Genomic DNA, 25,243 nt, shown 5'->3' on the forward strand with positions numbered 1-25,243 from the left:
TTAATTAGACAAGTCCATTGTTTATTTCTGAAACCAATTAAATGCAGTTTTAAAGAGAGCCGAAACAAAAATTCAATTGTAGCTTGAGCATTCAGCTATTTTTAATCTACAAAGAGGTTTATCTTTGTCTCTCGATTTCTATCCTGCTATATTGTGCAAACAGACCAAGACAGGTTGGTCACCAGTGAACCAGCAGGAATACAGGTATTGCAAATGCACACATACAACAAGAAACAACCCATCCAGAAATGCATTATACTGGCTTTAGTTCCACATCATTCCCATTTCATTAGACTTTCTAATGATTAGAAAGTGGTGAAGATCAGATCACAGAATGAAGCTACAAAAATAAAAAATAAAAAGACTAACATTAGAAAGGCTATCCATACCTGTCACTTGTGTCAGATCAGAACTGTTGCAATTGGTGTTAAGGATTGATTGCGAGAAGTAACTTACTGCACAACCAATCGCTTTGAACAAAGTGGGAACCACTTTTACTGTCGGTAGAGAGTTTGTGGTGAGCGCGACTGGATAGTGCTGTAATGCATAGATGCTCAGTTGTGCTTGGACAGTACTGCATACTGTGTGAAGGAAGCATATTAACAGAGATACATAATCATTTGCCGTCATCACAATGTGTTACAGGAGGGCAAATAAGGATATTTCATATTTAGGTTTGTATATGATAACGTTTGAAGTACCTACCCCTAATTAACTTGGAATATTTCCAGAAATCCCAAGCTAAGATTCTTATAGAAAGTTTTATTTTCTAACCCCCCTAACCCTGATAAAACAGAAGAGGACCTCTTAGAAAAGACAATATTTGTTTTAAATAAAATATTTAAAAAATAACGGTGACTGTAAGGAACACAAGAAGAGGCACACCTTGATAAATTACTGTTGACATATTTAAAAAAAACAAGAGGTCTGGTCCCTACATGGTCACTTGAACCTGTGCAACTCAAAAGGCAACAACTCAGGCCAGCAGCCCTAATCTCATAGATACTCATCTAACTCAGTCTCTGATGAGAAATGAGCCAAGCATGGATTTAGTCACATCCCTCAAGGCTGCCCTAAAATAAAATAAAAAATAAATAAAAAAACAAATGTTATAAAAGTCTCATGCGTTGCAAAAAGTATTTGTATAAAAACACAAGCATCCGAAGAAAACACAGAAAAGTTAGCAGTCATGACCATGACAAGAAATTCTTTAACACTGATAAAATCTCCCTTTTAATACTGCGTTCTTTGGGTTCATTTCAACTTTAAGCCATAGTTAAGAAATCGCCAGCCAAAAGAAAAACATCATTTCAATAATAATAAATATCTAATGAATAAATAATTACCAATAGCAGTTAATGTTCAATCATACAATTAGGGGAAAAGAGTCGTGTGACTTGTCACTCGCGTGTGTGTGCACGTGCATGTATGTGTGTGTGTGTGTTGTTTGTTTGCGTGTGCCAGTCTCTTGTGACACGCGGTGTCAGTGGGCCAGGAAGCACTTCTGTGTAATGGATCCAGTGACATCTTTGTAGGGCTTCGAGGAGCCATACACAGGAGCACCACTCCCACTCTTAGTCAACAAGGGTTATGTTCGGGGACTAGGGTTGGTGGGCCGGGCAGTTACGAAGGTCACAAAGGGATAAGAAGGCTCCTGCTGCTGGACAAAACTGCTTTGTGTTCTTGAAGGTCAGCACGAAATTTAGGACTGCAAGGATGCAGAAACACAGAGATCACAGTGAAAATAGATGCAGTTGGAGAGGGCTGTACAACAAGAAAAGGATGGCATTTTTCCAAATTACAGTCAGTGATAAAACCAGAATGAAGGTGGAAAAATTTATGAAAATATTTGCAGCTAGAATATACTAACTAACTAACTAACTAACTAACTAACTAACTAACTAACTAACTAACTAACTAACTAACTAACTAACTAACTAACTAACTAACTAACTAACTAACTAACTAACTAACTAACTAACTAACCAATCAGGATTTAAGATAATACTTCTTAAACCCACACAAATTGTACAACCTGGGAGAAATTGGGAGCTTGTTGACTAAAGGTAAAGTAAATGTTTCCATTGAAACAAATATAGCTCCTTATTTTTACACCCTGTCCAACAAAACTAATTGAGTTGCCAAGCTGGCTGTGCTCCATGTTGACCATGCAAACAAAAAAATAGGGCTGGAATTATTCATGCAGGCATCACTGAAGCAGGATAAATGTCCATTGATATTATCTATATTGATATAATCTTGAACGTATAACATCACAATAACAACGGTTGACTAAGAGGCCTTAAGATTGGTCAGCAGCTGCAATGGTGGGCAGACAGACAGACACACAGGCAAACAGACAAACAGACAGAAAGACAGACAGACAGACAGACAGACAGACAGACAGACAGACAGACAGACAGACAGACAGACAGACAGACAGACTACTGTAAATCAGGGGTCACCAACTTGGTGCCCGTGGACAGCAAGTATGGCCATGGGACTGTTGTAAAGATAGTCCGGCAGTGATGGGGCATTTGGATTGTCTCGGAATTTCCAAAAGTGATCATTTGAAAATGTACTGGTTTCAAAAAGGCTGGTAACCCCTGCTCTGTCTACACAGACAGAGAACTACAGGATGTTACCTGTATAGGAAGGAAATTCTCCCTCGCCTTAGCTGTGTGGAGAACGACGATACTGAGGCAGCAGGCTGCTGACAATCTACAAGAAACTGGTCAATTAGAAACACGCAGTCACAGTCTGTATACAAACAGGCAAAAGTAGGGGGACAAGACAGAGGGGATGCCTGGGCAGGAACCACAAGCTTTAAGCAGGAAAGATCCTACTGCGTTCTCATGAAAACAGTGATACCTGTTAAGGTTGCAGTTCAGATACAAATAACACACACATGCAATATTGCTTTCAATTTCATAGTACAAAAAGGAGGCAACGGTTCACAGGGTTCATGCAGTACCAGGCAATCCCTTTTCAAGTTTCATATAGTCCCTATCTCCAAAACAAACCACTAAAACGTTTAATTGCTACCTATTCATTCCACACTTATGTGTATGTGTGGTCGTCCGTGCTTCATGTAGTTAATAATAAAACTCATTTGCTACACTTAAGCTATAAATCCCTACCAAGTGCAACAGAACAAGTGTGGAACTGTAAGCAGGGAAGACTGCTGTCTTGTGGTTATGAGTCTACATGTGCACAGATGATGCAGGATGCTTGTGTGCTAGTTATATTTGTTTATTTTTCTTTTACACCCGAAATTTAAACGTATGGTATCAATAAACTTATAACTGTAATATTGAACGAGTAAATAGGTATTAATATCTTGCAGTGGTATTCAAAATAAATAGCAATCTGTATAATTGTCCTGCAGTAGACAGCTTTTGCCAGAGGAGGGCACTGCGTACTCACAAAACAGAGTAAAACATTCTGAGTGCATAATAATTAATTTTAATTAATTTATGTATATCTTTCGTTTTAAATGTGTTTGACGCGCAATTCATCTGAGTCCTATGAAATTTGAATGATTCAGTGTGGGAGTCTGGGTCAGACCGATAATTATTTTTGTCACTTACTTTTGGTGGGCTGCTTTTTATTTTGGGTATTTTAGCACCGCGACCACGATGGATCTGCTCATTGTCAAACTCTAGATCTTCTAGCCGTTGGGTCAAGGCCAGTTTCTGGTGGATGGCCATACGAAGGAGCGAGTTTAATGTCTTCTTCTCATCTTCAGCTGCTGCAAGTTGCCTCTGCATCTCATCCAGCTGGTTAACATATTCATCACATCTGCAAAGTCACAACAAAACACACCCAGTTTGATGTTTCTTCAAATCAATGAAGTCATCATGATTTCTACCAACGACTGCTCGAACTCTCACCTGGTGGCAAACATAGCTCTGAGCGAGGAGAAGTTGGCGGCGTCTTCTTTGAGGGCCTTCAGCTCATTCCGCGTCTTCATCATGGTTTCAGTCACCATGACTTTTTCATTTTCATACTTGCTCTTCAGATTGGCTAGTGCTACCTCTGCCGTCTGCAATGTGGACAAACACCAGTGGCATTGGTAAAAATACCCTAAATATAAATGCGTTTGTGAGACAAGATTAATATTTTTTTAGTCTATTTGTTTCTCTTCCTTGACAAGGACTGTGCATAACTGGTTTGCTTGGACAGAATTTTGTTAAGACTGCATAAAGGAGCACTACTTGGGTGCTAGAGATTCGGTTTACACTATTTTTTTCCAGCTTAAGTTTCTGTTCTTTTATGAAGTTCTCAAGCTATAAAACAGTTTTTTTACCTGTTTATTGGCCTTCAGAACCAGTCTGAGTGTGGCTATCTGCTCTCTTTTGGTACTAAGGAGGGACTTGAGCTTCAGGATTTCCTCCATACACAATTCCTTGTCTTTATCAAGCATGGGAGCTAACTCTCTGGCTGCAGCTCTCTGCCTGGACAGCTGCAGGGAGCGGTCAACAGCCCTCTGCAGGTGCTTGATTTGGTCTCTGATGATGGCGTTCAAGTTGTAGATGTTCATGGGTTCCTTCCGCAGGTCTCCCACTGCCTCCGAGGGCACCGGTGATGGGCAAGGGGATGTGCTGGTGACAGGAGAGCCAATGGGGTTGCGGGTGGGGCTACTGTGGTGAACTGGGGACTCTGGTGTGTTGGTGGTTGTGTCACTGTGTTGGGGCTCTTTGGACGGGGAGTCCAAGGGACCACGCTGAGCTTCGGAGGAGCAGAGCGCCGAAACTGCAGCCAGGCGTCGAGCCAGGCGTGGTGTAAGTAAAGCCCGGAGGTCTTCGGACCCTTTGAGGCTACCGTTGCGTGTGACTCGGCTCTGGCGGTAATAGTCGAGCATGACCCGGTTGGGTGTCTCATTATTGCATAGACACACGTGGTGGTAGAGCTGCGCCAGCTCCTCGCTGAAAGTCACCAGCTCATCCTGTGCCGTGTTCAGCAGGCCCTGGCTCTCTGCGGCGCTGCTCACAGATGCACGTAGCTCCGCCTCCAGGCTCGCCACCCTCTCACGGCCTTCCTGCAAGCTGCTCTCCAAATGGGTTACCTGAATAGAACATTAACTAGAATTAATTACCCACAACAGAATATATTGGAATAAATAAAGCAATAAAATATCTACAGTGCAGTACCACTCCTCTAAAAACATTTCTTATGCTATTCAATGAGTAGAGTGTACGCAATTTTGAGTGGTATTAGAAGTGTTTTTAGGGGACCATCATGTCCAAAAAATGGCATGGTTATATTCATCTATTTCTCATTAGAGTCCTGTGTGAGAAAGCGTACAGACCAACAACCATTCACATTCACACCTATGGACAATTTAGATTCTTCAGTTATCCTAGCATGTACGTTTTAGGGCTGTGTGAGGAAGCAACTCACTAGCACTTGGGACAAGATGGTTGATGATTTTACTCTGACATTGAGTGGTTAACTTATTTTTACACATATCGTCTATTCCTATACTGTTGTAGTGACCACAAACCTGTTCCCCCAGTGCGCGTACTCTGTCGTCACTATGATCCTCCGCTTGCCCCTCCGCAGTCTGGCTATACTTCTCCTTCAAGGCCTTCAGCTCTGTTTTCAGGTTGATCACCTCTGTCACCGCCACCTTGTATTTACACTCCAGGACCTCAAACCCATGTATGGCCACATCGCCGTGACCATTAGCTTGTGGCGACAGGGAGCCGTCGGCAGGTTTCTCACACTCTTGAGGGTCATCCAGTTCTTTGCCACCGGTAAGATGCTTCATAGCGTTGACGCGCTCCGTGAGGCGATGGACGCGCTCGCTCTGCTCAGTTAGAGCGCCTTGAGTGTGTTGCAGTTGGGTCTGCGATTCCTGCAGGTTCATGAGCAGTGCGGCTTTCTCATGCTCTACCTGGAAGATGACGTTAATATTATTAAAGGACAATACTATATAATTATGTTTAGGTATGAAGCTCTAAAGAAATTAATTACCGTAATTTCCGGACTATAAGCCGTGACTTTTTTTTTCCAAAATTTTGAACCCTGCGGCTTATAGTCAGGTGCGGCTTATACAAGATTTTTTTCGTGATTTTTGTGATGACTTGATCACTTTTATACACTCGTAAAAAGGCTGTGGACCACTGTTGTGTGGTATCTTGAAGAAAAAAAAACAACAACAAAAATACAATTTTGAAACACTCCTATGACTGCTGCTTATTCTGGTGACCTGCGTCAAAGGGCTCTAAACCAGGGGTGTCAAACTCATTTCTTTCGCGGGCCGCATTGTAGTCATAGCTTCTTTCGGAGGGCCATTATGACTGTCAACCCAAATAAATGTATGAGCACCTCATATTATATACAGTAAAAGCTACAAAACAAACTGACAAATAACTCGTTTTCAAATCAGACGAGTAAAAACTGGTCAAATATTTAAAAAAAAAGATATTATTAAAAGTGAAGACAATTTGCAATTCTAGTAATGACACACGAATTTGATGCACAATTTGTCTTCGCGGGCCACATAGAATGATGTGGCGGGCCGTATCTGGCCCCCGGGCCTTGAGTTTGACACCTGTGCTCTAAACCCTTTCTCTTAGTCTGCCATGTGACTCAGAGATTATACAAAGCAGTGGCGCTGTTTGGACCATCTGCATTGTATTAAAACCCAATCAATCAGCATTTAAATTAAATTCTTCTGACATTTTGCTCACCAAAAACAAATTGTAATGAATGTGAACTTTTAATGTATTTTATTCAGAAGACACTGAGGAAGACTTCGATGGGTTCAGTGCACAGGAGGAAGATGAAGACGATGAAGCTCTTTATTTTACTTTTACTAGTATGCTTTTTTTAATCAGCCCTGTTAGTGCTGCGCTACCGTGTTGCTGCTGTGTTACCGCCGCGTCTCAGTGACTTTTACCGGTATGTTTTATTTAATCAAACCCTATTAGTGCTGTGTTACTTCCGTATTGCTGCGATATTACTGCCGCGTCACAGGCAGTGTTTGGAAAGAAATGTTAAGGTATGTTATTAAAACTTTAAAAAAGCTTTCTGTGTCCAGTCTTTCTTTGTCACAGGCGTGCACACTTCCGTGTCGCTGCGGTACTACTGCTGCGTCACAAGCAATGCTTAGAAAGACATGTTAAAGTATGTTATTCAAACTTTAAAAAGGCTTTCTGTGTACTGTCTTTCTTTGTAAAAAACTCGTGTGCACGTGCGGCTTATAGTCCGGTGCGGCTTATGTAAGAAAAAAACTAAAATATCTCAGAATTTTAGCTGGTGCGGCTTATAGTCCGGTGCGGCTTATAGTACGGAAATTACGGTAATATGGTTATAAAATGAAGAACTGCAAACAAATCTTTATGAAAAGACTTCACAATCAGTAAAGTGTAAAAATACTAATTAAGATTAAACATTTGGATTAATAATGATCTGTATTTCTATCTGCGCAATAGCGTGCTGTACAATCTGTAGCTTGGTGTGGTAAAAGCTGAGATGGAGGAGTCCAATTTCCGATTGATTAGTCATTTAATTAAAACATTTATCCATAAAAGTGTTCAGGCTCTGTTGTCAGTGTAGTAGTTCACGTAACTGACTTTTATGCGACTTCTGCTGGCTCATTATTGAAGCACCTTAAATTTGTTGATTCAATGTGTTGTCAATGTGTTGTATGGAATGATCAAATCATGTTCTTAAAATAGTGAAAGTCTCCAAGATGCTGGCACATCCAAGGCTTTGCGTTTCTAGTCCAAAAGCAGAAGATGCCAGGCTCTGTCTGTGTCTCTTCTCTGCATCGCTCTGCTGTGCATATCACATCCTGATCACCCTGACAGCACTCCCACTGGCCCACGCACATGCATCACAACAGTTCTCCCTGCTGCTGTCCAAATGTCAAACTTTCTCGTTTTAACTTTAAGATATGATTTTGCTCAAACTAATCAAAACAGATTAAGGGAATTCACAAACCATTGTTTTGTATCTTTCTTTCTCAATTTGTATTAACCGTTAGCACAATATGTGATTAATCCGCCATCATTGTTGTCATCGTGTTAAGAAAATCTTCAGTGGCTGCCAAGTGAGAGAGCCATCATACCATAATTTCGACTTCCCCCACTGACCTGTAGGAGCTGTTGTTTGAGCTTCTGCATCTCTGACAGGTTGAGCTCACTAAACAGGTCTGGTACCGGATGCAGACCCTCGCTCTTTCTGCCCGCATGGTAGTCTCCGTTCATTTTGGCCAACATGGCGCCTGCGTGAAGGTGACCGTTGTGTCGACAACTGTCGTCATTGTTGCCGTTGACAGGGACAATACTGCTGCTGTTAGCGCTGGAGCCACCATTGACCTCCTCTGGGAACCTGAGGCCTTCGACACCGGTGACCGTGAGGGCAATGTGGGCTCCTGCCACGTAGACGCTGTCACTCAGGCTGAGGTAATGGGTCAACTCTTTTCGCAGATTGTTCTTCTGCTCACGCTCACTCTTGAGGGCATCCAAGGACTCCTCCAGTTGTCCCGCAGAGATTTCTTTCAGACGTAACGCGTCTTCAAGTTGGCTGTTGAGCAAAACAGTTTCCTCTTCCAGCACCTTAATCTCGTGCTTGAGACCCTCATACTCCACCTGAGAAGAAGAAGAAGATAAAAAAGAGAGCAAAATTAAAAATATTTTAACGGCATTTATAAAGAAATAGCAATTGCTATCAAAATTGTATGTGGATGATAAGGGGGGAAAAAAAGCTTTCAAGATGTGCCAAAAAACCTTCATTTGAGTATTACATGGCCTCAGCACTGACCTGGCTCTGCTTGAGCGTAGAGACCAATTTCTGCAAGGTGATGTTCTCCTCCTCGAGCTCTGTGTAATCCTGAAGCAGACGTGTCTCTCTGAATTTATACTCTTTGATCTCTTCCCTCATCCTACTTCTCTGGAGCTCCAGCATGTCAATACTCTGAGGGACAGGAAGAGACAAATTGACATTTTAAATCCCCCAAATGTCTTTAGTGAACTATCTGTATTGTAGTGAATTGTGGGAACATTTTTTTACTAAAAACAACAACATTAAAAACAAAAGTCAAGTTCGCTGTATATATTGTTTCATTTGATTAAACAATCAACATATTACTGCGCTGACTAGGAATCATTTCAAGACAAAACAATTTCAGATCTTTTAATGTAAATGTTACTGATTGGTGTTCTGATATTTCGGATATGTGGCTGTGCATGTGTGTGTCCTCATTCAGTGGACAATGCTTTTGCGTTAAATGATGACTAGACCGTACATGCAGATCATTAAGAAACGATTTGAGCTTCACAAATGCTGACAGGAGCTCTAAAACCCTTAAAGCTAATAGAGCCTAAACTAGTTTTCAGCAATTGTTTGAAAACTATATATAGCTTTACTAGCTAGCAAACGTTAATATGCTTGATACAATTTATAATACATTAAAATACACTCCATACAATCATTGTATTTTGCTCTGATGTTTGAAAGTGTGCAGAAATTGTAGTAGTAGTGGCGCAACCCTATTCAGTGTGTCCCGCATGTGCCGAGCTCAGGGTATTTAGAAGTGATTCCACAGTTTAGCCCTGGATTTGCAACATACAATGGGGTCGTGGCCTCCTTGTCTGACCCCAACTCGAACTCCTATGCTCCCCGTCACCATGCCCGCAGACATGCACGCAAACAGGCACACGTTATTACGTGACATCTGTGAACATTTTTCCCTTTCTGCCAAAAAGTCACGAGAAAACACCGAGGAAGAAAATGAGGAATCTTTTCTTCACCTTGTCAAATAAAATGGGAGATAAAAAAAGCATTCACGTGTTCATCTTTGCAAGCGCTTTAAGAGGGACATTAAGGTCAATTTCAATCTGCACGTCGGTTTTGTTACACTCAAGCGTCACAGTACATCATGTCACAGGGGGCTGGCCTCTTTTAGAACATCACTTCGCGTATTCTGTTCCTTTGAGTCATAATAACTTTTGAAATAAGTTTTTAAGAGCGCCTTGAGGCTTTTATAGTAATGAGAGCTAAAAATAATTCCTCTGACTATGACAGAGTAAATCTCACCAAATACAGCTCAATGCCTTTTTAATTAAGGTTCCTGTTTGTTAATTAGAGACGGATCATACTAATGCAAACCAAATTGTGAAACAGTTATTTTGACATTGTTTTTATTAAGAAATATGTGGTCTGTCTCCGTTTGAGAGATGCCGGTAGTGCTTGTTTGCCACACACTCATTGATGATCCCTTTTACGACAATTTGACTTTATACCCCCCCCATATGTATTTTTTTTCTTTGAGAGTAACCTTGTGAAGCATTTGTTCTGCAAACTCACCTCTCGCAGACCCAGCACGACTTCATTGAGCCTCTCATTCTCTGACTGCGTGTTGGAAGCGACAGAGCGACTCAAGGTCAGCTCCGTCTGCAGCTCCAAAAGACGAGACATGTAGTACGCCTCCTTGGATGCAGACTCTTGCAGCAACGTCTCCTCATTGCTCTCGCCGTCCTCGGCCACCTTACGCTGTATGCTGTATGCTTGGCCGAATGCCTGAGGAAATGAAAAGCGCAGTTTGTCATCTCAAAACAGCTTTCTAAACAATGGAACTGATTTTGGTAGGTAAGACAACACTTTTCACAATAACGTCTGGGGAGCAAAACTTTCAGGAGTTGTCCAGCAACAATACGTGCGTTAACCTCCATCTATAAGGGATCAGGTTCCATTTGATCAATAGACACACTGTTCCCATTTTCCTGACACAGGTTTCCACAGCAGTGACAGCTGACGTGTCATGATAAAGGTGCTGAAGCCCGACTGGAAATATCAGTGAGGTGACAACAACACAACTGAGCTGTCATTCTGTCGCAAGCAAATAAGCCTGCTCTATTACAGTACATGTCAGGCATCATCAAGAATTATCCAAAAATATTTATGCATTTGTTCTGAATAATGTCACCTAAAGGTTGGCAGAGTTTAATTCCCTTATCTGCTACCACTGCGAATACATAAACCTAATAAGCAATCCAACATTTTTGAGCTGGATTTTGAGCTCATACCAATTTGATGCATAGAAAAAACACTTCTACAAATTAAATTGGATTTTCCATATTACATTGCAATTGTTAAATTAAATTGCATCAATCAACATTGAAGATTTTGACCGTTGCTAAAAAAGCAGAGTTGCACCCAAATGTTTGAAAAACATCCCTGGCAGAGCACATGTGTTTGGTACTTGTTTGGTAACACATCTATCTTTTGCATATATACTACCTTTCTCTCTCATTATCTCTCTTTTCTCTCTCACACATTCTGTGGTTGGCCTTTTACCGACTTTCCCTCCATGGGGAACCACACTGGGATTCTGGTGAATGATTAACGGAACAAAACCATTAATTAATGCAAAGTATTATTTGAATGAGCTTAAATTCCCACTTCACAAGAGCGGCTCGCTGCCAACGTCCGAGTAGCAGCTTGGTCACCCACAGCTGAACTCTGTAGGAGGAAGAGGGGAAAAGCTGGCCTCACGGGGCCCTATTTACTGGATTTCCAGCACATTGAGAATACAAAAGGGGGAATTTGCAATATAAAAACAACAGTAGAGCTGTTACATTGCCAAATTTGCAACACTGAGATCCTCATGCGCACACGCACGCACGCACACACACTAGACAATACTAAGATATGTTTTCTGAAATATGTTTCAAAACATTTGTTAATGTGTGTAAAAAAACAACCATGCACATTGTGTTCATATACCCCAATTCCAATAAAGTTGGGATAATAAAGTAAAGTTAGAAATAAAAACAGACTAAAACCCCTTTTCAACCTATAATCAATGTCATACACTACAAATATATCCAATGTTCAAACTGCTTAATGTTTATTCACCCGTTTGTAACATTCCAAAGATGAACAGGTTAATTGCAAACAGATGAGCGTCATTTTTGGGTATAAAAGGAACATCCTCATGCGGCTCAGTTGTTCCTAAATATGGTTGGAAAAGGCTCACCTCTTGGTGAAACAACTGTGAGCAAGGAATCAAGCAATTTAAGAATGTTTGTCAATGAATAATTGCAAGTAATTTCAGGAAGTCATCATCTGTGGTACAAAATATTATCAAAAGATTCAGAATATTTGGCAAAATCTCTATGCCAAGCCGAAACCAACAAAGAATGCCCATGCTCAGGAACACTTGTGAAATCCATCGTCACGTGACAGTCCGTTGGGTTTCCTTCCAACATGCAGAGCAATATATTCCTTATGGACCACCGCATTTGACAACGGCTCACAGAAAGTGACACTTAATGCTCGTGACTCATTTCCCTCACACAACGCTCTGACCGGCCTGTTGCAGGGCAGGCGCCTCCCAGCTAAAAATATCACAAGGACAGCTCTGTTTTTTTCAACTCATTATGTAAAAAGCAATGACAATGCATGTGTCGTTGTAATGATGGTTCCTCATCGTCCTGGGCCTGCTGTGTTCTATGTAATTGGCAGACATCATGTAAAAAACAGTGTGCCGATGGTGAATAGCACTCCCTCAGGATAATTTTCATTCAAAATCAGTGAATGGCAGCTCATTTGCAAAAAGAAAACCCCATAATGAATTCCGCCTCAGGCGCCCAGAGCCTTATGTGCCTCACTGGGTAAAGTCCAGACAATGGGGATGCACCTGCATGTATTCGGCCAGAAGCATGGAGAAGGCTACATGGGACACTAAAGATGCGGAAGATGTGCAAAGCCTGAAATCCTTACCCATCTGTTGTAGCTTCTAATGAGTCAAGGGAGGGGACTCTAGCTGAGCAGTGTGTGCATGCGCCTAGCTATTTTTACACTCGTACAACCCCAATTAAACTCCATCATCTTTCATAATTAACTACACCTTCATAATTAACTGCATACTGATAGTCAATTTTCATGGTGAATGAACAACAGTTAGAGTAAAAAAAAAAACTCATCCTCTTTAATTATTCACTGTGGATTAGCATTAAATGTTAAATAATGATATATGTTAACTGTCAAGTAACCTCATATTAATAATCACTTTTGGGTGATTCACATATAGTAATGTCTTACGTTTGATTTTAATGTAAAGAATTTTGCATGTGTTAGCATTAAATTGGTGAACTTTCATCATGTGGTTTCATAAATACTTTAATTTTAATAAGATGTTTTTTTTAAAAATAATGTTTAGGGTTACAGTAAACTTCAACTGGGATGTGCAATCAACAGCTTAAAGCAAGCACAGCCTTTTTTCTTTTTTTGAAGAATTATCCACTTTTTTTGTTGTCAAGCTTTCTGACACCATCTAGCTTTCATCACTCAAATTTGTGCTAGCAGGTTACAAATCAAGACAAAATGATTTGCCATGCGACAGCTTTTATCCTGACAGGCTCCAAAGTGGGGGCACTAAGTCGAAATACTTCTGTACTGACGTGAAAACACCAGTTGATTAAAAATGTGCGCTACAGATATGGAATCAAAATCCGTCAATCAACATATAATCTTTTCAGTGTAACTTGATTGAAATTTCATCCAAAAGGCAGCTTGCTGAGCTGTAATCCCCACAAAAAAACATGTAGCAATGAAGCTGTGGAACGTAGCAGTTGTGGGACTGTCATAGTCAACTCACAAGAAGTTGTTATGATTGGTATACATACACATAGACATGAATAGTCCAGATGGTCAGCCCATCTGATGACATCACAGAGTTTGGTACCATGGAGCGAGACATGCATGGACGCAGCAGAGGAGCAACACTGCATCAACATCGAATATTACCGTCACACATCGTCACTTGTTAACAAAGTCAAGTCGAACAGTTTGACCCAGGAATACATTATAATTTATTTCCATTCTTTCCGATTGGATTTTCACCTTACACACAAGTGTGCTAATTAAAGGACTGCCAAGGACAGGTTGCTTTAAGTTGTCTTGTTGGAATGATTTCATTTGGCTCATGTCTGCTTATGATAAGAAGAAAGTTGGATTATTTCCCGGAATCACATTTGCGTGCTTGACCGATAGACAATGAACGGGTCGTCTAAGTAGCAGCTTAAAATGTGCTCCAAAGATGGCAACTCACCCCACAAATCTTATTTGGCTCTTCGAGATAATTGCAGACTTATCTGTTGACAGATAAGGCGATCAGAACAACTAAATTACAAAATGAAACATCCAGATAATGTAGAGTATACTCTGCCATCATTAATGTAGACATTATAAACACATACACGGTATAATTATTTCTCAATTTATATTTTTCATGTCTACTGCGAGTCGATAGAGTTGCAATAATCAAAAACAGCACAACCAAATAAAACCGTATCTATATAATGGTTCTTCTTTCATCTTATACTAAATCATTGATCATATTTGTCCTACGATTTTATATTTATATTGGGTGTTTCATTATATGCTGAGTATAGGTATGGATGTTGGGCAACTGCGGGAGCGGATAGAGAGAATATGCATTTTGTAACTGTGTCATATACTCTTCCTCCCTCTGCTTGCTAATGTGGCTGCCAGGACACCAGGAGCAAGTCAACCATGATGACACACGACATAGATGGCCTTCAGGCGACCACGTACACACACATCCGGATGGTTAAAAATACACTTGGATCCAGGCACTCTCATTTAGGGAGTATACTGATTATCACTGCTGAATTGACCATTCATTTGAGGACCGCAAGGTCATCGAGGCTAAAAGATGGCAATAAATGAATAGAAGAAATACGAAAATAAAGAAATGATGCAGAGATTGAATTATGGTTTGATTACAGTAAGAGAAAAAAAAATTAGATGCACCCATAAAGAGAAACAGAAAAGAAGAAAGATGTTAACAAGGCTCTGACGTGAGACTGCACATGGTTCAGAACACAAGAACACAAGCTTGATGGCTGACTTGTAATTAAAATGCAGTTTTATGTCGCATGTGTTATTTTATTGTATGCATATATTCTCATTGATTGCAATGTATTTTCATCTATTTCTGATGGATGAACATTGCCTTGTGCTCCCCCTTGTGAACAAGCTAGTTCCATTTCAACAAAGCATTGAGTGCATATTTTCCCTTCAGCAACTTGCCTCGGGTGAATAAGAAATAGAGCACTAATGTCGACAGTGCAGAAATCAACCCACAATGTCTCCTCTCCGCTAAAAGCAGAAGTTCTTTCTCCGAATGTCATTCATTCATGTAGTGAAACGTTATTATTCCCACATTAGAAAGAATTTATCAAGAAATGTACAATGCGGGTGGTGGGTGGGGAGCGTAATTGTCCGCCACTTGCATAGAATCAACTGATACGAGAGAAACAAAAGTAATGAAAGATGGACTCATGATATTGTCTCATCTTTCTGCAGCAGAGAAAGAGGAGCTGATGCGGAAAAAAAGACGCAAGACAAAGACGAGCATGCCTCCACACATACCAGTCTGACTCATGAGGTGACTCAAGAGTTTTATTGCAGCCACTGACTGTCACTGCAACAACCTGCTGCTAAAACAACACATGCGGTCCACTATCATGATTCAACATGTTTTATTAGTAGCAGTTTGGACTCCTCAAGAAAAATAATTGATCTCAACGCTAAGTGCTGTTTTGAAAGTCTCCCAAATTAAAGTGTCCATCATGAAAATTTGAGCTGCCGCTCTTCATCCTTGGCCACATAAACATAAATAAATCACTATTCAAATGTACTATGTTGAGGGAAGCTCAACTCAAGGACAACCAGGAGAAGGTTTTGTTTCAGTTTGCTCTGCTACTACCCGACCACTCGTGCTACACAGACCAGTACTGGGTCGCTATTCCTGCCCTCTTCTCCATTACATCAACATAATCATAGAAGCAGATAATACAGTACAAAGGCACACAAGTGATGAGCTGGAGTAACACACCACACTCTATCCTGCCGTCCCTCCCTCACTTCTTTTCAACACAACATCCGCACCCAAACACCCCCCTTGTGCTCTGCCGCATTTACTGACACGAGACACCCTCATGCAGGGGAAAAAGGTGCTGACGAATGACCTTCACCTCTAGTTCCGAATACAAGCACACAAAAACCAGTGCAGCACAACATATTTAAGGGTAACCACAGGGCTCCTAAGCTTGATGCATAGCCGCCTGGCTGAGCCTGTTGCCGGGGTCAAAGGTAACCTGGTGTCTATAATGCATTACAATCATGGTCCACACACTTACCCGTGTTTGTATATGTGAATGAACCATAGAACAATTGAGTGTGAGCTATGCTGCCACTAATCATGTGACAAGTCAAATATATTGTAATGTACAATAAAAATTCAAATTGTGTATTATTTATGTTGCAAGACTCACGTTTTGTGCACAATACATTTTCAGTGAGGTGTGACTCAAACACACACACATACTACATACACGAACACACACCCACATCAAAATGTTTGCTAACACTATTTTAAACTGTTTTTGTTTCATGTGATTCCATTTCATTTCATAGACAGAAAAGTGCAGCTCAGCTCAAAAAATTGCTCACCCCACAAATTGATGCAAAATCCCCACCTCAGCCCAAGGGGGACCGTATACGATAAGGTGTGGGGAGTACAAGGGCCTTGTTGAGAGAAGGGGGATGGTGGACTCAACAGAGAGAAGAGTGGGGAACAAAAAACCATCTCTGGCTGTATTGATCCACCTCATTCCTCTATGTTTACTGCTCTCCCACTACTGCGAGCTACTGTAAGAGGAGACAAAGGAGGAGGCAGACAAACCTGTAATGCATCCTCGGGTCAGATTTACGACCGATAATTTATGTCTTGTTTCAAAAGAAATACAAGCAAGAGTTCATCTGTTGTCTAAAAGTGCAAATACATGGATGTAGTCACCCTCAAAGCATCCCACCAAGCAATGCTAATGCTGTTGCACAAACTAAACAGCTACAAATAAAATATCACATACAACAGATTCAGTATGATGTAGGAAACGTCTAATTCATACATCACTAATAATTACAATAATTTACATATATTTGCTCATATTTTACTGCATTCAGTTAAAAGTGAGCATTTGTCATTAGTTTTAGAAAGGTAGATTTTTAGATAAAACATTTCATTACACTGTGGGAGTGGTCAGGATGGTGTTGAATGTGCTAACAATTTCTTTTTTGGGGATTTCTACTATACATACAACTAGTCATAAGTGAGTGAGTTAAGTCAAGCGTGGTGAGTCGCAAACTACCTCCCTACCTGCCTTTCTACTTACAATACATTAGCAACAAAATAACTGTCTTCAGCCATAAAATGTTAACATGTAAGAATATTTTAGCGGTGAAGTCAAGCCACAGGGGGAAAAAAAGCGCAAAGCATCTTGCAGGCCAAAATAGAATGTTGAAATCAACCCATAATGCTTATAGTCTTTGACACATTTTATGCGGATATACTGCAACAAATGTCAATGTATTTTCTCTTTCTCTGTTTGGAGAGTCTGGATGAGTCATTATTTACAACATTCACATGGCAGTGAGGATACTGTGCAGTCTCGCTGATCATCTTAGCACAGATAATTGCAAAAATAGCCACATCAATGTAAATATATATGAGCACAGTGCTGAAGCAAAAGAGATTGTCCCACTGCCACAGTAACTGCATCCTCATCTTCCTCCTTCATCTCTCATTTCCACTGTCCTGTCTGAGGTTGATCTGCCCAGAGACAGCACTAACAAGCTAGAAACACTGAATAAATGGGCCCCTGCCATGGACTAGGCAACTAGCCAGCAACATCCAGAGAATACAGGATTCGGGAGCGTGATTGGGCTGAGGGGCATGCAGCGGCAAGTGTGTGTGTGTGTGTTTGTGTGTGTGTGTGATTGCAAAAACACTGAAGACCAAGAGCATTTCTAGTCCCCAAACACAGAGTGCACTTTAGGTTTTTTTTTTTGGTGGACTTGCAGAAGTTCCTAAGGGAATCTTATACAATAATACAAATAGTTTTTATTCAACCTATAGCAGCATTACAAAAGGTTTTTAAACCGAGGTGACAAGTTTTTAATATGAAAATATTTATGCATCTCACCAGCTGGGAAGTGGACACAGGGATCTCCAAATCTCCCAGCTCTAAAAATTCGCTGCAGACCCGGACATTAAATCATTTATCATGTGGAGGGCAAAGCACTGCTTTCTTTACATAAGGCACTTTTAATAACCCAATTATTTCATAATTTGAAACAGTCTTTATAACATGTCTGTAACATGCTTTGGTCAAAATGCATCAATACAGTACACTATACATACTTATTTATTTTTTTTAGCTCATTTTTATCCTTTAAATGGACAGTCCTTCCTCTGCTGGGCTAATGCCAAATTTGCTTTTGCTACTAAGCTGACCGGGCACAGCATGCTTTTCAACTGCCCCATGGTCAGGTCAGCAGTGTTTATTTTTGTCCACTTTGCAGGTTATTTATAGTATATGTTCAGCAAGAAGGGTAAAAATATAATACTACATGTAAGTAATGTATTTGGGATTTTCATCATTGCCAATATTCATGAGATTCACAGGTAAGGCCACACAACGACTGAATCAGATTCCATCAGCAGTTTCCCTGCTGTGTTAAAATGCAAAAGGTAGAGCAGAGGGAATAGATGTGATATTATTGTAGTAGAAGGCTTGCTCTCTGCTATTGTGACACAAGTGTGTGACAAAGAGAAAAGACCGGGAGCTGTTTTTTTTGGGTGGAAGTAATATCACCTCCAGAAAATGTTCCCTGTGCAAGGCAAAAACACAGCGCAACAGGCAGACATGGCGGTCTGAACAGATTACAGAGTACATTTTATAGACAATATTATTTAAATTTATCCAGACAAGCAGGCCTGATCTGAGATTCAAGCTTGCACTAATCACAACAATTCTCTTTTGTCAATGGCATCCCTCATTGGTGACACCTCTGTTATTTACTCCTCTCATAAACTCAGACGACCACCTATAAAGGTGCAGATCTAAATCTAATCAAACCTAATGTCAACTGGCATTCCAGGCTATGTTGTGCCCAACCTTAGATGTTCCACTGATATACATGTGTAGCTACTAAACTACCGTATTTTCCGCACTACAAGGCGCACCTAAAAACCTCCAATTTTCTCAAAAGCCAACAGTGCGCCTTATAATCAGGTGCGCCTTATATGTGGACCAATATTGAGCACTACAGCAGGCGTGTCCAAAGTCCGGCCCGCGGGCCAAATGTATATGTCTTATATATGGACAAAGTTTTAAAACGGGTCATTCATTGAAGGTGCACCTTATAATCCAGTGCGCCTTATATATGGACAAAGTTTTAAAATGGGCCATTCATTGAAGGTGCGCCTTATAATCCGGTGCACCTTATAGTGCGGAAAATACGGTACTTGACGTTGAGACTTTTTTTGCAGAAACGTTTTTTTTTTAGGCTTTTACAGGTGCTTCTTGAAAATCCTTGCATGTTTAGGCTTGAATAAAGACTGAATTAGAATGCATTTTAAAAAAAATCCATCCGATCTAATAGATTGCATGTTTAATGAAGATTTAACAATCCCATCCCATCCCATTTTTGAAGAACATATATAGTGATGCAAAGTAAAGTGGATCATAGATTGAAAGGATGCATAGTTGATTGAACAGCATGCTTAATGTATACGACTGCAAAGCTTGAATGAAAATTTAGTTTAATGAATGTAGATGTAAATCCATAATTCATTAGAGGAAGAGATGCTATGAACTCTTTGGTTCTTCATCTGAGCCAACACGCCACACAGGTGCACAGACATGATGTAGTCCCCACTGTGATTGTAGTGCAGGTTCTTACCTCTTGCAATTGTTCCAACTCTTTCCTCAGAGCCTCCTGCTCGCTCTCCAGTTCGGCGCACTTGTTCTTCAGCGCTTGGTTCTCCTCCAGGACCACCAGCCCGCACTCAGCAGCCCGGATCTTCTCCCCGTTCGCTTCGCTCAGCTCCTGGGCCAGTCGTTCCATCTCGGCCCGGTACTGATCCACCGACTCTCCGCATCCCGCACCGGCCGCCATCGCCTCTCCCTCGCTCTCTCCGTCCCCCGACCCAGCCTGTTGGTCTGCGGTTGTCCTCCCGGTATGTCTCTCAGCACGCAGGGGCGGACGGGAGGGGGATAGGGATGCGGAATATACGCCCCCTTCCCTGGGGAGCGGCAGAAAAAGATGTGTAGTCAAACTCTTGTAATTTCCCCCTTAATAGGACTGGGCAAGACATCAAAAGAACCGTAGCAGCATATAGATAAAGTCGTGATTTTTCCAAACCAGGTCACTCAGAAAAACACGGCGTCATTTCTGCTAATTCATGAATGCAAGGGCGCCACCTCCAGGCCCATATGTGTCCGTACATATTTTGCAACTCCACCCATTGTATAATTTTGTTACTAGCGTCTGTTTGCCTCCTCCAAAAGTGCGCGATAACAAAACACAGGCCATAAACAGAAAATAACCGGGGTGAAAAGTTTAAGTGCACACACTACCTTGTCAGACTTTATTGGCTCTTATCCTGTCAAGTCATTTAAGGCATTGATTGTGAGGCTTGTGTTGTACAAGCTTTGCTATAATTGGCAATTACTACAAAAACAATTATCATAAATCATTTTCAAAATATGTGTGGTTAGAAAGTAGTTTTGAGGTTCAAGGTTAGATTATTATTCCTGGATGGATGATTGGATGGACGGACACACGGTTGGATGGACAAACGGACAGCAGTAGAACCAAATCATGGAAAGAGGGTGTTGCAGTTTAATACTTAGTTGAATTCAATTTGCTTCACGATGGGGGTAACATTTTTGGAACAGTTCCTAGTATGATGCTGAGCCGTTTGGGACAAGCACTATTGAAACAGATACATGTCCTGCTGGATAATTTCACATTATTATTACTGTATTAGATAGTGTATTTTGAAATGATTAACTGTTAATTATGGAAGTACTATACTGTACTATACTAAAATATACTGTGGCCAAGTTACAAAAACAAAAAAGATCACATTATTATTATTATGGCTGCTACACTGGTTCTTAAAAGGCAAACAGTCGAGCAGAGGGAATAGATGTGATATTATTATTACCTTACATAAGACATGATGTTATATACATTAAACTGTGTACAGTAGAACTTTATAAAGTAACAACCTCAATGTTGTAATCATGCAAAATGTATTGTGTATTGTTTTACATTCAAAGCCATCAAGAGGAATACATACAAACTTTTAACATGATGAATGGTATTCGTGAATTTTTTTTTGTTGCCATAGATTTTATTGGGTTGCACAGTTGCACATTCACATTTTTCCAACTCACCCATCTGACCTGTGCGCAACCTCAGTTTACAAGTACAAATTAAGATAAAGGCCAGCAGTTAGAAACTCAAACAGATGAACATTCACAGGCGGCACATAATCTTATCTCAGACAAAGGAATGTGATGTTATATAAATAACACATCTTCTACACAATAATTCAGTACAAAATAAAATAATGTTGTAGCCTTGATGTGTGATGTGTAATAGACACACACAACTTTAGGCAACCTATTCTTTAAAGGGGACATTTATTGTACATACAAGCACATCAAGTTGTAAATGAGTCTTGTTACTAACCAAAAAGTCCTGAATAAAAAAAGTGATGTTACTGTCACAATCCAGTCGTGTCATCATTTGCAAGAATAGAGGTCGCTATCATAGGGTCAAAATACATGTGATGTGTGAAATGTATGTTGGTCAGCATACTGGGAGGTGAATTTACTGTGAGGAGCAATCTTGAATGCAACGACTCCTGCGAGCAACATGGCAGCCAACACATTGCCTCCAGCCGTGGTTTCTGATGGGGAGGGAGGGGTCAAAGGGGTGCGTAATGATGACATGTTGTCTGACTCCCAATACAACTACAATCTACTTTGTTGATGATAGACTTCATTGATTAGCTATCTGGTTAAGGAATTTGTCATTGTAGCTATTTTATGTCAACATAAAACACATTCATTTCCAGGAAAATTCATTAGGTAACATTTGAGGCCCGTCTCCGCTGCTTTGTATCGTCAGCGCTCTGTATTTCCAGTTTACAGAGTACAACAATAATAATTAACAGATGACCTCTCTGACAAGGCCATTTAAAACTAAGCATTATCTTCTTTAAAGACAGAATTTGTGCAAGTGTACCCAATGATGTGGATTTATATAATAAACAATAGAGTATTTAAAACATACCTCATAAAATAACTGGCAATTATTGGGCGAGTGCGTATGCTGTCCGTCCGGTAGCTGAATATCTTTCTGCGTTTCAGCCTTCCTCCATCTGGCTCGACGGTTCTGAAACCAAATCTAAAGAAGGCACCAACAAAATAGGAATGTGTGTTTTTTTTTGTTTTGTTTCTTAATGAAATGAAAAACAATACAAATTTAGGCATCTAAAAGGGCTGAGGATGGTGCTCATTCACATCACCTTCAACAAATAAACTTGTGGATTCCAGCATAAATAGCATCTTATGTTCATACGTGAAATAAAATCAGTGAATCTATTAAATGACGTAATAGAATAAATAAAGTCAGGATGATTATGATAATGATTATGAAAAATGAACATGTGTACCTGTATGCGACCCTCACTGAGAAGCAGACATGAGGCCAGCTGCTCTCTGGTGTTAACATCTGGGTAGTGCGTCTGCTGGAAGACCTTCTCCATTGCCTGCACCTGGGACGGTGTAAAAGTGACCCTGCTTTGTCTTTTTTTTCTCCCACCTAAAAAACCAACAACAAATATTATCACAACTTTCTCCTCATTTCATTATAACTTTGCCACTGGCAGTAACTAGCATTTTTTTTCTTTGTCAGCCCAAATCTGTCTTCATAGCCTCATCATTCACCAGCATGATTTTTTTACTTTTTACATGATACTCACTAATGCAGTCTGCAGTGGATTTTGGAGACTCTTCGTGTTGCTTGATATCTGGACCTTCTTTAGGGGAAATAAATATATTTATTGAAAAATGTATAACCTCACATGGAGCGTTAGAGACTTAGGAGAAGAGCATACCTTCGTCTACCAGCTGTTTTGATATCCTGGTGTTCTCCTTGATGACAGACCAGTTGCGATGAACTTTTTCCTTTTCTCTGGTGCAAGAGGGCTTTTTAAGAATCTCCTCAATGGAATGAGATATTTTTTTGCATTGTTCCCGGTCAGACACCATCTCTGTGTGTTCTCTATTCCGTATTTCCAGCATTGCAATCTGTTATATGTTATTCGCGATTGGAATTTTCAGCACACAACCCCTTTAGTTTTAAAAATTTTCTCCGCCGCTCTTTGATAGCCTACTAATCTTGCACTCTGCTCCCTGAAGGTGAGAATATACAAGTTGTCCTTCCTCTCATGGTGGGCTGAGATTCACCTCGATCACATGGTCATCACTGAGGAGGAGTCACGGCGTGTAACAGCTATTCCAGGAAAACTGTTATCAGCATCTGAAAGTTTTCTTGGCAGTGTCTCCAAGGAGCACAGTCAGGTCTTCTGGTGCCTTTTTCACATATTTTGCCACAATAATGTACACTGACCAGCGGGAGGCAAATTGTCATTGATTGAAGTGAGAATAAATTGTGAAAAGCAGCCTGCTGAAAGTGGAATTCCTTTAATCTTATCAGCCTGTTTATAGGCATATAAATCTTTATGACTTTGTCCCTTCAATGGCCTTTCACGCCTAACTTCACCTCTCAGGTCTTGTTGGAAAACAGATTAATACTGACCTCTTGTGTATGCTGAAAAGAACCGCATGTGCGCTATCTTGTCTGTAAAGATTAGATTGATGTTATTAAATAATGTAGATTGAAAATACTTAACTAAATCTTTCAATAAACGTATAAATGAAACTTGGAAATGAATTTCTCTGAAGCGATGAGACTTGATGATGGACATTGGTCTTAATTTTGTCAAATTAAGTAAAAGTTTTATGTATGGAACAAAAATACATTACATTTTAAGTTCTATTTATGTTGTTGTTTTGAATGGAAAAAAAGCTGTTTCAAATATTATGGCATAATGGCATGTGATCTGATCGACCTCAATAAATAGGACTGTGACTAAAATTCTTTGTGGGCCTTTAAGATTTATATTTGTGTACCTCTGGTCTGGACTGAGTTAGAAGCTGCTGCTCTCAATTTATGGATCCAAAAGGGACATGGGGAAAAATAAAACATGAATATTTTGTTGTAAGCACCAAAAACGTTCTTGTATAAATACATTAGGTTTTATTATGACCACAGATTGTTTATTTTACCACATTTCTCTGAACGGGCTCTTTTTAAATAGTAATCATATATTTTTATTATTTTTTATTATTATACCTTATTTTTCTCCCATATTACAATTTTATTCCCAAACCCTACAATTGGCTTCTCATAATTTAAATTATGCTTGTGCTGTATGTCCTTACAGCTTTGTGGTTTTGAATAGGTTCAGTCTTCTATTTTAAAATCATAGTATAAGTAAATATATGGGTGTCTCCCAAATGAAATAAACAACAACATTCTGTTTGTTGAGTGCAATTACAATTGCAATGTAAACTCCCAAAAATAAGCTAGAATTTATCAAAATATTTGGTGACATATGGTGAATATAAACATGTCTGCTCAAACATCGCAAATAACCACAATTATTAAACAAATAATTGCTATCAATGCCTAGTGGAGTAATGTGGCGGTTAATATCATTTAAATCAATGAAAGGGGTGTCTAACCCTAACCGTAACGCCAATGGGCCAACAAGATGGTATGTACACTTCTTTATTATTTATGCATTACTGATTACTTCCATGCTGGTGTTGAGAAATACAAAACAATGTACTGTATGGGCAATTTTCGCATCTGCGATACATATTGTTTCATCCTGTGTTCAGTGCCATATACAGTATGTCTTACTTGAAATGTACACGTATATAAATGGACTGATTTACCGTCATGCATGTCGGCATTAAATGGTATTTGGCCACTTGACCCTTGCAATACTGAATTCAGGTTTTAGAAATAGTCGCTGAGAGGCTGTAACTGACCTCTGGTGGTAAGTGCTGGAAATTACAGTATCTGGTTAAATGAGATATGGTTAAATAACCATTTTATATTAGTCTAAAACACATAGGCAAACATAAAATCAAAAATGAAGAAACATTTCTAAACAACTAAACTGGTCGCCAGCTAAATACAGGGCACATGAACAATCACTAACATCTACAAGCAATTTAGAGTGCTCAATCGGCCTACTGTGCAT

At 40.1% G+C, this 25,243-nt stretch overlaps 1 protein-coding gene across 4 annotated transcripts; it reads right to left on the bottom strand.

The window, feature by feature from the left end:
• Positions 1-23,484, bottom strand: bicd1a (bicaudal D homolog 1a). Of its 4 annotated transcripts, none has more exons than XM_049722843.2 (14): positions 23,024-23,478; positions 22,889-22,945; positions 22,580-22,728; positions 22,198-22,311; positions 19,792-20,134; positions 10,321-10,533; positions 8,776-8,928; positions 8,106-8,603; positions 5,507-5,899; positions 4,310-5,068; positions 3,894-4,045; positions 3,591-3,801; positions 2,646-2,721; positions 1-1,708 (listed from the first exon to the last, which is right to left on the bottom strand). In XM_049722843.2, exons 3-13 carry the CDS (start codon positions 22,636-22,638, stop codon positions 2,674-2,676), a joined length of 2,943 nt encoding a protein of 980 aa, XP_049578800.1. In that variant the 5' UTR covers positions 22,639-22,728; positions 22,889-22,945; positions 23,024-23,478; the 3' UTR covers positions 1-1,708; positions 2,646-2,673. The 4 variants fall into 4 exon arrangements, 3 of the variants coding, with proteins under 3 accessions (XP_049578800.1, XP_049578799.1, XP_049578801.1); XM_049722842.2 differs by having other exon boundaries at positions 2,646-2,731; XM_049722844.2 differs by lacking the exon at positions 2,646-2,721.
• Between the last annotated feature and the right edge of the window lie 1,759 nt (positions 23,485-25,243).

The sequence above is a fragment of the Syngnathus scovelli genome, chromosome 6, assembly GCF_024217435.2.
Source record: "Syngnathus scovelli strain Florida chromosome 6, RoL_Ssco_1.2, whole genome shotgun sequence".
NCBI classification, from domain to species: Eukaryota; Metazoa; Chordata; class Actinopteri; order Syngnathiformes; family Syngnathidae; genus Syngnathus; species Syngnathus scovelli.